Source organism: Artibeus jamaicensis, unplaced genomic scaffold (assembly GCF_021234435.1).
Source record: "Artibeus jamaicensis isolate MK-2021 breed Jamaican fruit bat unplaced genomic scaffold, CSHL_Jam_final contig_889, whole genome shotgun sequence".
NCBI classification, from domain to species: Eukaryota; Metazoa; Chordata; class Mammalia; order Chiroptera; family Phyllostomidae; genus Artibeus; species Artibeus jamaicensis.
Genome location: NW_026522005.1, coordinates 1,661,735 through 1,677,041, shown reverse-complemented (window position 1 = coordinate 1,677,041; position 15,307 = coordinate 1,661,735). Strand labels below are relative to the sequence as shown.

The 15,307-nt window shown below is 38.7% G+C and overlaps 1 protein-coding gene across 5 annotated transcripts in view; it reads left to right on the top strand.

Annotated features, from left to right (window-relative positions):
- Positions 1 to 15,307, top strand: part of CORIN (corin, serine peptidase) — a 185,525-nt gene that overhangs the window by 144,926 nt on the left and 25,292 nt on the right. For all 5 annotated transcript variants that reach the window (XM_053654913.1, XM_037164757.2, XM_053654911.1 and 2 more), the window contains 5 exons: positions 1,928 to 2,073; positions 2,849 to 2,956; positions 7,872 to 7,985; positions 8,720 to 8,830; positions 9,918 to 10,047. In XM_053654913.1, coding sequence (XP_053510888.1) covers positions 1,928 to 2,073; positions 2,849 to 2,956; positions 7,872 to 7,985; positions 8,720 to 8,830; positions 9,918 to 10,047 — 609 coding nt within the window. The remainder of the gene's footprint in view (positions 1 to 1,927; positions 2,074 to 2,848; positions 2,957 to 7,871; positions 7,986 to 8,719; positions 8,831 to 9,917; positions 10,048 to 15,307) is intronic.

Genomic DNA, 15,307 nt, shown 5'->3' with positions numbered 1-15,307 from the left:
TTGATATTTATTGAGAGGAAAACCTTTTTATATTATAACAAGAATAATATGCTAATATTCATGAAGCAACACATAGTTGCTTTGGTCAAAGCTGTTAGTTTATTTTAAAATTAGTTTTTAAGTTATGAGTTGGAAAAATCTAACCTAACGAAGCCCTGACTATGTGCTGAATAGTGTAAGGTACGTTTGCCATCTCATCCTCAAAGTCACCTGTTGAGGGAGGCGCCTGCCATCTGTGCTGTGGTCGGTGACTGAGCACCACGCAGGGATTGAGAAGAGCAGGGTCCCCTGCAGCTGCCACACTGCGTATGGTAGTTTCCCTTTTACAGAAAAAGTGGGAAGTGGCAGAGTCGGGCACTACACAGCTTCCATATGAAGGATTTGTTATATGGTTAACTTAAAACGTCAGCAGCAGTTGAGTTATGTGCGCTTTTTATAAATCTGCAACAAACTGTTCAACCCAACAGAAAGTTATCACACACTAACTGAACTTCTGTTTTTGCAAAACTGACGTGGGAAATGCTGTGGCTTTGTCTTCTCCCCACATTCCCTGGCTACACCAGCATCAAGTTAGGCTCTGTCCTGTTCAGACTTAAATTGAGACAGATCTCCCTAAAACTTCCTAATTCAATTGCTAACCATTCCCTGCCTTGCTAAAATTAACTTATAGTTTAAAGTTTAAAAGTTCTGAGAAACAAGAATGCATTTAAAAGGGAATAAGAAATTTGCTTAGGGACTTACTTTGCTTGTGTCGACTTTTTAAAAAAAGGCATTTAACTAATTTCTTGGTCATATACTGAGGCAAAACTATGTTTTCCCTCCATAGAAAATAAAGACCTCTTTCATGAGACATGTTCTTACCTCAGTTTAAAAATATTCTGGATACAAATGAGAACACAAATGAAAGCACTTAACACAATGCTTAGTTTATCTTTTCATTAAAAAAAAACCCAGCAAACTTTACTTTAACCAACTTGAGCTTGACATAGATGGGTTTGGGAGATGTCCCAAGCTTGGTCTAAGGTGAAGGAATGGAGACGGTGGATGCCCTAGGTAAGCCAGGCTGGTCTCTGGAGGGAGAGCCTTGTGAGGCTGAGGGTGTTGAGATTCCATGACCTTTGGTAGCAGACTATCCAAACTTATTGGGGACCCGCTAGCTTGGAGCAAAACTGTTGGGAAATGCGTCTGTCTTAAAAAACAAAAGGAGAGAAAATGAGGAAGGCAAAATGGAGAAGGGAATCTGTGTCCTGGATGTTGTTTAAGGTACAGGCTTGCAACTAGCAGACAGATGGTCCTGGAGAAAAAAACGCACGGTCTCAGGAACACAGATGACCAGGTTGGGTTGTAGTCTTCACACACTTGCTCAGAGTCTGGATCGCAATTATTCCAACCACAAAAAGAAGTGAGAGTCATGTGGCATGATGGGGTGCTCACTGTAGCTGCAACGGCAATTTTATTATAACATATAAACACATCAGATCAATGTGTTTCTCTTGTTAAGTTTACACAGTGTTATATGTCAAATATATTTTAACAGAACACATAACAAAACAGATCTCTATTACTATTGCTAGTGAAATTTCTTTTGGGGAAAGTGTGTTGCTGGAGTGTATTCCCTTTGTAGAGATATTACTCATTTTGGTTTCCCAAATACTTATTATATTCATGTGAATCTATACACCAGAGTGGGGAAAAGTAGGTTTATGGTTGTTTATGTGGAAAATAATGCAATATTTAATAAATAGTAATACAGGAATACAGTTTCACATACAACTGTAAACCTACTTTTGCCCACCCCTGTATGTTGATACGCACACTGCGTGCAGAGAGGCACACACCCACATAGTATTAAACCCTACATAGATTCCTAACATACGTTCCAGATGCAGCTCTATCTGCCTCTAACGTGTCTTTCTTGCTCGTTGAGGGCGCTGTGTGAACACTCCAAAGGACGTTGCGAGTCTGTTCTCGGGATCGTGGGCCTGCAGTGGCCTGAAGACACAGACTGCAGTCAGTTTCCAGTAGAAAATGCAGACAATCAAACCTGCCTAATGCCAGATGAAGATGTGGAAGGTTAATTCTCAAATTAATTTCAGTGGGATATCTAACATGGATGAATACATTAGCTACTTTTTTGAAGTCTCTCTGTTACTATTGTTGGGTTTTTTTCCTATTTAAATTGCCCGTCAGGCTGCATAAGTGAGTAAATCTATAAACTCAGTTGCTTGAAGAATTTGGTACTTGTCTGTTAGACATGGTCTTCATTTTAATAATAAATTACAGAGAGGAATTTAATATTCCGAGTATTTATTTTAACCACATTTAACCCACAGAGCCCATTGTGTATGGATGCTACTTTTATTCTAAGGATTCTGAAGGTAATGGTTAGGCCTTGGTTCCTTCAAGTGCAAAGCATTTGGAGATCATGGCAACATAAGATGGTCAGGTAGAGGAATAGAACTGGGGACCTGTCCACCAGGTAGAAGGGTTAGAGTGGGAAACACTTTGCCACACTAACAGCACCTGGGTAGTTAGAAGCATTGACTCTGCAAGATGTTTTAGGCTCTGGCAATTGTTGGGTTGTTCATTCAGGAAGACGGTTAATTACTGGAGAGTGTAAAGACACCAGACAGCTCATCTGGAGAAATGAGGCCATGGATGGGGGGAGGAAGATGCTGATAAGCAGACAGAGGAAGGCCATGTTAAAGTTCGGCTATTTAAGCTTTGCAGAGGACCAGCCTTGTCCACAGTCACAGCTCCTTGACACCGTTCCACACATAGATAAGTTAGCTGATGGTTCTGGGTTTTCTGTTTATTGACAGTGATATGCCCCGTTGTTTTGAAACAGAGTGCTCACCCAGTCACTTCAAGTGTGGCTCCGGGCGGTGTGTTCTGGCTTCCAGAAGATGTGACGGCGAGCCAGACTGTGACGATGACACTGACGAAGCAAACTGTGGTGTGTATGAGAGATGGCGCTTTTCCTGAATACACCAACATCTGGTTAGGATAAGGGACTGTGTTAAACAGTGTCAACCGTTCGCTGACAGTTGTCATGATTAGGATCAAACGCTAATGTATTGTCCTCTCAGATGATCAAATGGCAAGACAGGCATTGGGGTGTTTTTCCTGTTAACTCTATGGAGTTTCCCTAAATCACGTTTCTGTTTATAACCTTGATGATATATGTGCAAACCCTGAGTAAAAGGAGAAGCACCCCCCTAATGCAAGGGATCATTTTGATTATTAGAGATTACAGAGCAGTTGTCTGTCTTTGCATCTGCTTCTCTTGCTGTCCATCTAGATGCACAGAGACAGAGCTCGGCTCCAGTGTTCACATTTAGTTGGGATTTATTTTCAGGCCTTCTCTGATTTTGTTTCTGTTGGCAAAGGATAAAACTCCTCCTGACCTTTCCGCACTGAGCTCCAAAATCACTAGTGGAAAGGCCAGAAGTATCAACAGTAATTTAAGTGGCGCTGACTCCCATTTTATTTCTCTGTACACCTTTGTACCAGTAACCTCAGAATGTGTTAGGGAACACTTTCTACTTTTTAGTAAACAACATTCTGGAGTAAAGCAAAGTGGTTGAAGGACTAGCCAAAGACTAGTTTTGTTAAGATTATTTAACTTATTCTGCTGTAAAAAACTGACACTCTTTTTCCCCAGCCATCCAAAGCATATAAAGCAATAATACATCTTTTGAAATCACTTTATTCTTTTGGCCTTTTAGATATAAATACTACCTTCCTCCCGTTTTCCATAGTAAACATTGTTCCTCTGGTTTAGACGAAATGTCACAGGCAATCAACTGAAATCCTCTCAATTTCTATAAATACAGACAAGTGCATTTTTTAGAAAATTAGAGTGGCCAGAATAAGGGTACAATGACCAGGGGTAATTTTGTTAGGGAGGAACATACAGTGTTTTGAGAAGTACGGTTGTTTGCTTGTTTTGTGTTCTTTATGTATAGAGATAAATCAAAATTCATTGAACATCCCTTGTATAAGTGATTTGTGGAGAATCTATTAGATTTATTTGCTGAACTATGATGTTAATGGGTGATGGTATTCCGTGATGCAGTTTTAAGTGGGTAATTTTATATGATTCAAAGAGGTTACATGGTATCTATTGGGGTTGCTAGACCTAAATCTGCATTCCAGTACTAAATATTTGAGAAATGTAAAAGTTCAGTTTAAAAAGAAAGCCTTAGCAAGACTTAAAAAACTGAGTTTTAGAATATATTCTGCAAAAAAATAAATTCAAAGTGAGTGCTACAGGGTGTAAGTGACTCCAGAATGACCTGGAGACTATTATGCTAAGTGAAATCAGCCAGGCAGTGAAAGACAAGTACCACTCAATCCCACCTACATGTGGAATCTAATGAACAAAATAAACTGATGAACAAAACAGAAACAGAGTCATGGACACATGGAACAGACTGACAGCTGTCAGAGGGGAGGGGGCTGGGGCACGGGATGAAAGAGAGTGAAGGGATTAGTCAAAAAAACCCACAGACAACAATGTGCTGATTGTCAGATAGAAAGGGGAATGAAGCCGAGTGGAGGTGGGCAAAGTGGGGGCCAGAAATGGGGGGTGTCCTAACAGGGTCAACAATAAAAATAAAGTTAAAAATACCAGGTTTCTAGGTAAGTAATGAGTTTTCATCAACACTTTAATCACATAATCACAATGATAGAATAAGTTGTCTAGTCCCTATGAAACACTCAAAATATCTATGCACTACTGAGAGCTCTAGTTAAGGTAAGTTAAAAGTGGGTAGGAAATTAATACATTAGGAGTTACATTAACTACTCCAGCACTATTAAGTCATAAAACAACTCTCACTACCTTTTCCAATGTGGCTGATAATAGAAAATTAACATACATCCCCCTTTGGGGTGTATGCACACATTTGAATGGACATGCTGTCAATTCATGATTAAAATTTTTCTTTTTAATGGTTGAGTAGTGTTCCATTGTTTAAACATCCTGTAGTTTTTTATCCACTCAGCTACTGATGAACCCTTGGACTGCTCCACATCTTGATGATTAGAAATAATGCTGCAATGAACATAGGGGTGCTTATGTTCTTTTGAATTAGTGTTTCGGGTTCCTTTGGATATATCCCCAGAAGTGGGATCACTGGTCAAAAGGCAGATCCATTTTTAAATTTTTGAGGTATTTCCATACTGCTTTCCACAATAGCTATACCAGTCTGCATTCCCACCAACGGTGCAAAAAGGTTCCCCTTTCACCACATCCTCAACAGCATTTGTTGTTTGTTGATTTATTGATGATAGACATTCTGGTCAGTATGAGGTGATATCTCATTTTGGTTTTATTTTCAGTTCCCGATGATTAGTGACATTGAGTATCTTTTCATATGCCTGTTGGCCATCTGTACATCCTCTTTGGATAAGTGTCTCTTCATGTCCTTTGCCCATTTTTAATTGGGTTCTTTGTTTTTTTGGTGTTGACTTTTGTAAGTTCTTTATAATTTTTGGATATTAACCCCTTACAAGATGTATTGGCAAATATGTTCTCCCATTCTGTGGGTTGTCCTTTTATTTTGTTGGTGATTTCCTTTGCTGTGCCAAAACTTTTTAGTTTGATGTACTCCCATTTGTTATTTTTTTTCTTTTGTTTCTCTTGGCTGGGGTGATATATCTGATAAAATATTGCTATGAGCAACGTCCAAGATTTTGCTGCCTATACTTTCTTCTACAATTTTTATGGTTTAGGATCTAATATTTAATTAAATCTTTAATCCATTTTGAATTTATTCTTGTGTGTGGTGTAAGAAGTTAGTCTAGTTTTATTTTTCTCCACTTACCTACCTGTTCAATTTTTCTAACACCATTTATTGAATAAATTATCTTTAGCCCATTGTATGTGCTTGCTTCCTCTGTCAAATATTATTTGACTATAATGGTATGGATTTATTTCTGAGCTCTCTGTTCTGTTCCATTGATCTGTGTATTTGTTTTTTGCCAGTACCATGCTGTTTTGATTACTATGGCCTTACAATATAGTGTCATATTAGGTAGCATGATTAGGTAGTGTGATTCCTCCAACTTTGTTCTTTCTCAGGATTGCTGTTGCTATGCAGGGCCTTTTGTGGTTCTACATAAAATTTTGAAATATTTGTTCTAATTCTTTGAAATATGTCTTTGGAATTTTGATAGGAATTGAATTGAATCTGTAGATTGCTTTGGGTAGCATGGACATATTAATGACATTAATTCTTCTTATCCATGACCATGGTATATGCTTCTACTTGTTTGCATTTTCTTTAATTTCTTTGTTTGGTGTCTTATAATTTTCTGAGTCTGTTACATCCTTGGTTAGGTTTATTTCTAGGTATTTTATTATTTTTGAAGCAATTGTGAGTGGGGTTGCTTTCTTAATTTCCCTTTCTGAGAGTTTATTATATTGGCATATAAAAATGCAACTGATTTCTGGATATTAATTTTGTATCCTGCTACTTTGTTCAATTCATTTATCAGTTTTAGTAGATTCTTGGTGGAATCTTGAGGGTTCTCTATGTACAGTGTCATGTCATCTTCAAATTTTTTAATAAGAATTTTGAAAAAAAGCAGATTTTTAAAAATATTTCAAGAAACCTGAGTTAATCATTGATGAAATTTCTCCGAATTATTTGTAGTAGGTCAGATGAGAAATAGCATTTTTTAAAAAGATTTTATTTATTTATTTTTAGAGAGGGGAAAGAAGAGAGGGAGAGAAACATCAGTGTGTGGTTGCCTCTTGCATACCCCCTACTGGGGACCTGGTCCACAACCCAGGCATGCACCCCAAATGGGAATCAAACTGGTTCATAGACCAGCAAGCATTCAATCCACTGAGCCACACCAGCCAGATTGAGAAGTAGCATTTTAAAAAAAGCACAACTCCTTATTTAATCAGTGCTTTGCATTTCACTCATCTTAAACTAAGTGATCTTTCTTGGATATGGGAGGGACTTTTTGTTCCTTATATGAGATGAAGTTCCATTTAAAATACATGTGTTGAGGGCCTGCCAAGTGCCAGCCACTGTTGTAGGCAGGAGTAAAGAAGAGTACCAAAACATGAATGCCCTGTGGTCTCTTTATGTACCTCCCAGCCTGGTGAGGCCATGGAGCTGACTGGGGTAATGAGAACACATGAGACCCTTGGCATGTTTTAGCACATGGATGAGACACACTGCATTCCATTCAAATGGCCTTAAGTTCATCACAAGTGCTTCTGTTTCATAGGTGAACTACACTTCAAGCTTCTAGTCTCAGTGTAGAACAAATTGTGTTCATTTCCATATTGACTGACAAAGTTTCTAACCTTAGATTTCTGGCTACATTATTACAGTAAGTAATGGTTTTCACACCTGGCTCTTAAACTCATTTTGTAGGTATTTGGCATAGAAGGATCCTCTTTTGCTAAGCACACAGATGGTTTCTACATTTGTTGACTGAAACTACATTTTTAGATAATATGCATGTAAATCGCTAGGTTTTGGCATGTTGTTTGAGAGTATAACTCACCACTTTATAGATGATTCTTTTGCCTTGGCAAATTGACTCAGAAAGCAAAGGGAACAGTTAAAGATGAACATTAACAAATAATCACTTTTTCATTGTATTCCTTGTTTCCTATATGTCCCATTTGATCTCTCAACAGAGCTGTACTATTTATATTGCAGTATGGAGATTATCAAGTATTCCTGCTTTCAAAATTACATTTTTATGATATACAGGAGTCAAAACTTTTAAGGAAAAAGAAGTCAGGCTTTCATGTTGTCATTTGTCTACAGTGTTTGATCAAATTCATCTTTACTTTCATGTCCGCATCTATGGCACATGACCTTGTCTTCTATCCACAGGCTGCAAAGAGAGAGATCTTTGGGAATGTCCATCCAATAAGCAGTGTGTGAAGAACACAGTCATCTGTGACGGGTTCCCAGACTGCCCGGACGGCATGGACGAGAACAACTGCTGTACGTGCCACCGTGAATTTGTCAACACCATGTTTATTTTAAACACCGATAATCTCTCATTGTGAATATAAGCTAGAAATTTGGAAATACGTATCAAAGCTTTTAGCGTGTTCAGACTTTTTGACCAAAACTCCACTTGTAAGAATATATGCCAAGAAGAGAGTCAAAATATATGCATGATGATATTATCCTAGCATTATGTATAACATGGAAGAATTAAAATGCTACCAATGTCCAAAAATAGGGGGCATAAAATACAACCATAAAATGAAGTAATATGCAAAAATTAAAAATCGAGTTAGAAGAATAATTTCTCTTGGGTTCATTACATATCATTAGGTGAATAAAACAAAATATGAAGTATTATATGTGGTACTGTCCTGAGTTTTTAAAGTACATGTACCTATATGTAGAAAAAGGTCAGAAGTTCATAATAAAAACTTTACAAATGTAATGCCTGAGCAGTGGGATTATTAAGTTTTTGTGGTTCTTCTCTTCTCTTCTCTTTTTTTGTATTTTCTCCCTTTTCTAAATGAATGCCCACTTCTTTTAGAACAGAAATAAAGTTTGATCCTTTAAGATATTTTACCTGTTAGTCTGTATTGCCCCCTGTTTGGAGGCCTCCATGACCTCATCTTCAAGTTCCTGCCAGCAAATGGTAATGTGCATGCTAGTGATGATCACATTCATGTGTAAAATGTTCCTGTCTTCTTGTTTCTTGTTCCCTGTGCCAGCATTTTGCCAAGAAGATGAACTGAAGTGTGCAAACCACGAGTGTGTGTCGCGTGACCGGTGGTGTGACGGGAGAGCTGACTGCCTGGACAGTTCAGACGAGTGGGCATGTGGTAAGCTGCTCGTTCCGCCCCCTGCGGTCCACTCCAGTGCTGCAGCCGTGCGAGCTAAATGAATCGTAAATGACTTCGCAGATTTTACCAACCCAGGTCGTCTCTTTTGCTTTATGATTGCAAAAACTAACAGTGTTTACTCATAGGCATAATTTCCAAGTCACAGAAAAATTTCCCCCAACTTCTCTATGTGAAATGTCTACATTATGTGTAAAAACACGGGAGTCCAAGTTGTTATGGGCATCTAACTGCTTGAATATAATGTCTAAATACATTACTCAGCTTCAACAATGACCAGTATACCCCATTATTCTTGTATTATTGACATGCCCCAGAGCAGGGCGATAAAGTGGCCCTTCTATCTTCCCTATATGCTTACTCCACATCCAAATGGGACTTCTGTTACTCCTTTACATGGACAGAATCTGGAGACATCTCCCACCAGTACCTTCACTATTGCAGTTTATAATCTGGAGTTTGATTAATTCCATCATCCTACACTCATTACTCTTTCCATTCACTGCGCTCTTATTTCAGGCCTTGCACCATCTGGCCAAACACAGTTGTCATGTGTCATCTGGCCAAACACAGTTGTCATATGTGTTGCGAGTAAATGCTCACAAATGATCTGTAGTTTATTAAGTAAAGAGGGTGTTCTTTTATCTAAAAGGAATTAGTGCATTTACCAAATTAACTCTAAATTAATACCACCACCACCCACTTGCATTCTCATATGCTTTCTTGAAAGGAAATGATATGAACGAAGTTACAACTAGCTCCTTATAATTATGCAAATCACTGCATCAACTCCTGGGAATGGTCCCTGCCTCTGGCCATCTTCTAAAGAAAGATAAGCTAAGAACTACCTGTCTCTTTCATTGGAGCCCATGGCTTTGTGAGGGCACAGAGCATTTCAGCCTAGTCCTCCACCACACTGAGGGCAGTGGTTTTCACTCATTCACCAAATGGTTCTTAACTAAAATAGATAAAAACGGGATGTATGCGCGTGAAGAAAGGCATGTGAAGTTACCATTTGGTTTTCCGAGAGGAAATGTTTTTAATTGGGGTTTTCTCTTTTATTTTCCAGTGACCCTCTCTAAAAGGGTGAACTCCTCTTCATTCCTGACTGTTCACAGATCTGCCACAGAGCACCACGTGTGTGCGGATGGCTGGCAGGAGGCCTTGAGTCAGCTGGCCTGCAAGCAGATGGGTTTAGGGTAAGGTCAGTAGTTTGTAGCACTGGTGGATTTCTCAGAGGGCTTCATGCAACTGGGCTCTAATATCTTCCTCACGGGTGCACAGTGAGTGGGCGTGCTCTCCGTGGCGCGGGAAACGAATCAGGTGACAGGACTGATCGAATTCCAGGCGCCTGCTCTGAAGAGTCTGGGTTGAAAACCTACTATGCTGAGGCCTCTGAAAGCAAATGAAGTAATTGTATATTAAGCACTTCTGAAGTGAAATACTTTCATTTTTTATAAAAGCATTAATATGGTTTCCTCCAAGGAACCTGGATGGGAAAATCACGCCATATAACCCAAGAGGTTATTGAAAATTCCTTTTTTAGCACCTCACATTTTTTTATAAGTGGGGAAATAGACCTTGAAATTGATGGTATTTCGATTTACCCCAAGTAATGCAGGAAAACTAGATTGGGGAAGAGTTCACCATTTTGGCTTCCTACTTTCTCTGTTTTGAGGTAAACATACCAAAATAGTGTAGACACTTTGAAAGTTGTAAACTTGCTATTTTGTGGGTTTTTTTCTTTCAGTTCGATCAGGGATGTAAAGCAATAATTGAAGGGTCCTAGAACATGTATGTGAATACATACATACATATACACACATGTGCACATATATATACACACACATATATCACTGATATATGTGAGATTTTGGGGGAAATGTAGAAATGAGAGAAATAAAAGATGAAGGAATTATGAAGTACTAAAATAAAAAATTTCACTCAAGGACATTTTTGAAGATTCCACTGAACAAACTTGAAACAGTTTTACAATGATGAGTCATTTGATTGGGCAATAACAACTGGCAGCATTTTTTAAAAATTCCAATTTGAAAAATTATATAAATCCCATCATCCTTAGCTCATTTTTCTCATGTAAAGATCCACATCTTTTTAAAATTTTGAGTAACTGATGTTCATCAATAATAAAAGAACTTTAAACTTTGCCAGAGTGGAAAAATTATATTTGCCAAGATCCATTAAATTATACTTTACTTTTACAACTTTCTTATTGTGTCTAATGAAATGACATATGATTTTATCGCAGATAAATGAAAAGCCTTTGAATGCGCTTTATTTTTCTCCCACCAACACACAATATTATTTCTTAACGTGCAAACTAGATTGCATAATGACATAACTTCACTGAGAGTCCTGGGGGAAAGCTGAAACTACAGAGATTTTACAAGCAGAGAAATTCCTGTGCCCAGCTACCCTGTTCTACTGCAAGTAGAAGGGCTCTTGTTTTAAATATTTTGGTGTATGTTTCTTCTGATTTTTGCATCTTAGATTTGAGATTTCTATTGTAAAATATGCGTAATATAAAATTCACCATTTTAACCGTTTTAAAGTGTACATTTCAGTGGTAGTATATTTATAATGCTGTACAACCATTACCCTTACCTGGCATCTCTCAGGCAGCATGCTGTTCTGCATCTGTATATTGGCACCTCACTCCTGTTCATGTTTGTATAATATTCCATCCCAATATACCTCATTTGAATAATTTACTCATCCATTCATGGATATTTTGGTGCTTTCTGCCTTTGGCTATGTTGTGTGCACATTGAATTTAAAAAATCTCTTTACTCCATTTGCTCCACTTTCTTAACATGGTGGGTACATATTACTTCAATATTTTAGACATTTTGAATATTTAGAGTCTAAACTGACATTTAGATTTTTTAAAAGATAGCTTTATTTCAGAGAAGGACTAGGACAATATAAGAGAGCAGTATGGTTGGGAAATTTAAGCATTATTTGGCTGAGTTAATGAATAAGAAGTGATAAGTCTTCCAAGGAAATGAGTGGTAAAGGTAATCTTAGTATTTTTTATACTTTTTGATTGCCTTCAAGTTTACTCTTCAGTTACTTTGGGTGTCTTATGAATTGACAGAAATCTGGATAGCCAGGTTGGGCGGGAGTGAAGATTAATGAGCAAATGAGACCAAATTCCTGCCAAGTGATGGGCTGTTTGGGATGAAGCTCTGTTAGCACCGTCCCTGCAGATGAGCTGCTGTGCTGTAAATTCACTATGCTGCCTCTGGTGCCTCAAATGAACTTGAAGTAGCCCCATGCCTTTGAGTAATTTCTTCAGATTCAAAGTCCCCCTAGGAAGGCCTGTCTGGCCATGACTGGCCATGGACCTACACTCCGGCTGCCAGAGGGGTGGGAGAGGGCTTACTTAGCAGTCCTCCCTCAGCTTCTGGAGTGAAGTGTCCAGGGCACTGGCCTCCTTTATACCTTCATGCCTACTCTGCATCAGAAACCTGAAGTTATTAAAAAAAAAACAACTAATTCTGTTCAGTATCTTTCTTCCCATTTTTCTAAAAGCATATTAATGCTTTTAGAAAAAATAATCCCAGACTTTTTGTCATCTAAGAATGGTTTATTTGTAGCATAGCACATGACAGTCCTATTAAAATTATGTAAAAAAAATATTCAGCTCTAGGACCATCTTAAAACTATAATATGCATTTATTAAATTATTTATTTATTCTTTCTGTAAACATTTATAGAGAAAAGTGTTGTAGTATAGTACCCCAAAAAAATATACCCTAACTCCAAATAGATCATTCAGTTACTTGAGGGGGTACATTTTGGAGCTAGTTCATCAAAAATGCAAATCCACCCCAAAGTACACACCTTGCAGGGATTCTACTGAAATTCTTTCATGATCGAGGCAGTTGATTAAAGCACCTGCATTTACAGTTTCTCAGGCTGGAATTATGCCTTTCTCATCAGACAGCATAGATGCTAGGCACTCAGCTAAGTGCTTGTCCAAATGAAAAGATTCAGAGTTTTTTGTTGAATTTGAAAACCGTTTTACCCCCACCTGCAGGTATCTCTAGAGTTCACTCCGCTTGGAAGTAGAATGATTATTTGATTAGACAAGGGTATAAATCAAGTCCCTAAGTTCTCGTGACAGTACATGGACTTTGCTACCTGCGTGTTCAGTATTGAAAACATGTGGACATTTATTTAATCAACAGTACAAATCAGAATTTAAACTGTCCTCTAATACTTACCAAATGCTCAGTTGAGACATCTGGTATTTGAGGAAGCTGCTCTAAGGGAATGTGGTGATTCTCTGTGTCTCTTAGCTCCACAGACTTTATCTTGACATAGAGTTAGATCTCCGGAAATAGGCTGTACTCTTTTGGCAAAATTCCTTTACGGAGTTAGTTTCGGCCAGATTGTATGCCCTGACCTCTTAGAGTTGGCCAACAGGGTAAGTGTGCTTCAAACTGTTTCTGTGTCCTGGGATAACCCACCAAGACAACATCTGTTATGGAACCCAACAGTCCTTGATAAAAAGATTTACATTGTATTATTTCCTACTCCCAGAAAAAGTTCCTAATTTCAGATTTCATTTGTCAGGTAAGAACCATTTAATCCAAGATGATTGCCTTATTGATTGACTGCCATGAAGCTCAAAGACAAATTGAATCCTCTGTACTAGTAAATGTAGCCCAGCTGGCTAGCAGCCAAAGACTTTGTAGTCAGTTCTTAAAAAAAAAAAAGAAAGAAAAATAACTTATATGGCATGCAATTCACTCTTACAGGGGTATATTTTGGTTGTTTTTAGTATATTCACAAAGTGAGTAAGCATTACCACTGTTTGATTCCAGAATATTTCCATCAGCTGGAACAGAAATCCCATGCCCGTCAGCGGTCGTGCCCTCCTTCTCCTGTGCCCTGACAAACGCTAGTTTGCTTTCCGTCTCTGAACTTGCCATTGTGCACATTGCACACACACAGAACCGTACATGGTGTGCATGTCGTCTGACCTATTTTGCTCGGCATCATGTTTTCTAGGGTTCGTCTATGTTGCAGCATGGATCAGTGCTGCATTCTTGTTTGTGGCTAAATAATATCCCACTATGTGGTTATAACCACATTTTGATTATCCATTTATGAATTAATGGACATTTAGGGTTTTTTCTTATTTTGGCTCTTAGGAAAAATGCTATGAACATTCATATAACAAAGTATAAACCTATGTGAACCTATGTTTTCAATTCTCATTGAGACCTTTATATACTTAGAACTAGAATTACCAGGTTAGATGGTAACTCTGTGTTTCATTTTTAAAAACATAACAACCAAACTGTTTTTGCAAAGGAGCTGCACCATTTTATAGTCCCACCAACAATGCATGAGAATTCCGGGTTCTCCCTCCTCATGTCTGAATGAAAGGGGTCGCTCTGGGGGTTGTCTGGAGCACAGGCAGGAAGGACAAGGGTAGGAATGGGAAGGTTAGTGAGGAGACCATTGAAGTGATCCACGTGAGAGATTTTGGTGATTCGGATCTGTATATTAGCAGCGGACATGGTGATAAATGGTTCCATTCTGAATATATTTTAAAAGTAGAGCCAACAGAACTTCCTGGCAGATAGATGTTGATTGGGGGTTGAGAAGAGTTAACAAAGAGTCGAAAATGGCTTAAAGGTTTTTGGCTGGAGCAACTGGAAAGATGGGATAAAAATAAACTGGGTGGTGGAGGCTGTGGATGGAGCAAGTTTGGGGGAAAAGGCTAGTTCTACACATGCTACGTTTGGAATATCTGTCAGACGTTCAAATAGAGATGCTTATAAGGCTCAAGTCTGGAGTTTATTAGAGAGGTCTCGGCTGAAGATATATATTTGGGAGTCCCTGGAATACAGATGGTGTATAGATTTATGGGACTGGGTGACATGACCAAGAGAGTGAGTACAGACAGAGAATGTGATGTAGGGCTGAGCCTTAACATTGAGAGGATGAGAGAAGAGAGGTTGCAAGCCAAGGGAGATGAGAAAGAACAACTGGGTAAGAGTCTGTGATAACCTGGAAACCAGGTGGAGGAATTGTACCAAGGAAGAGGTGATGGTCAGTTGTACCAAATGCAGCTGAGAAGTCAAGTACAGTGAGGCCTGAAAACCAACTATTGGTTTTAGCACTGTGCACGTCATCGGCATGAACAGTTTCAGTGGAGTCAGGGTGCAAAAACCTGAGAGATAGAAGAGAGAAATAAAAAAGCGTATATAGAACACACCTGAGAAATGCAGCCAGCGGCTGGGTGGGGCAGGGGGGAGCAGTAGGAGATGTTTGGCACCTCCATTTCCATGGAAGCACTCACTATTCTGTGGCTGAATTCCTAACAGAGTGCGCCTGCCATGGCACGAATGCACCTCCCTCCCCATAATTCATGTGTTGAATCCTCATCCCCAATGTGATATTAATGGTTAAGCTTAATGC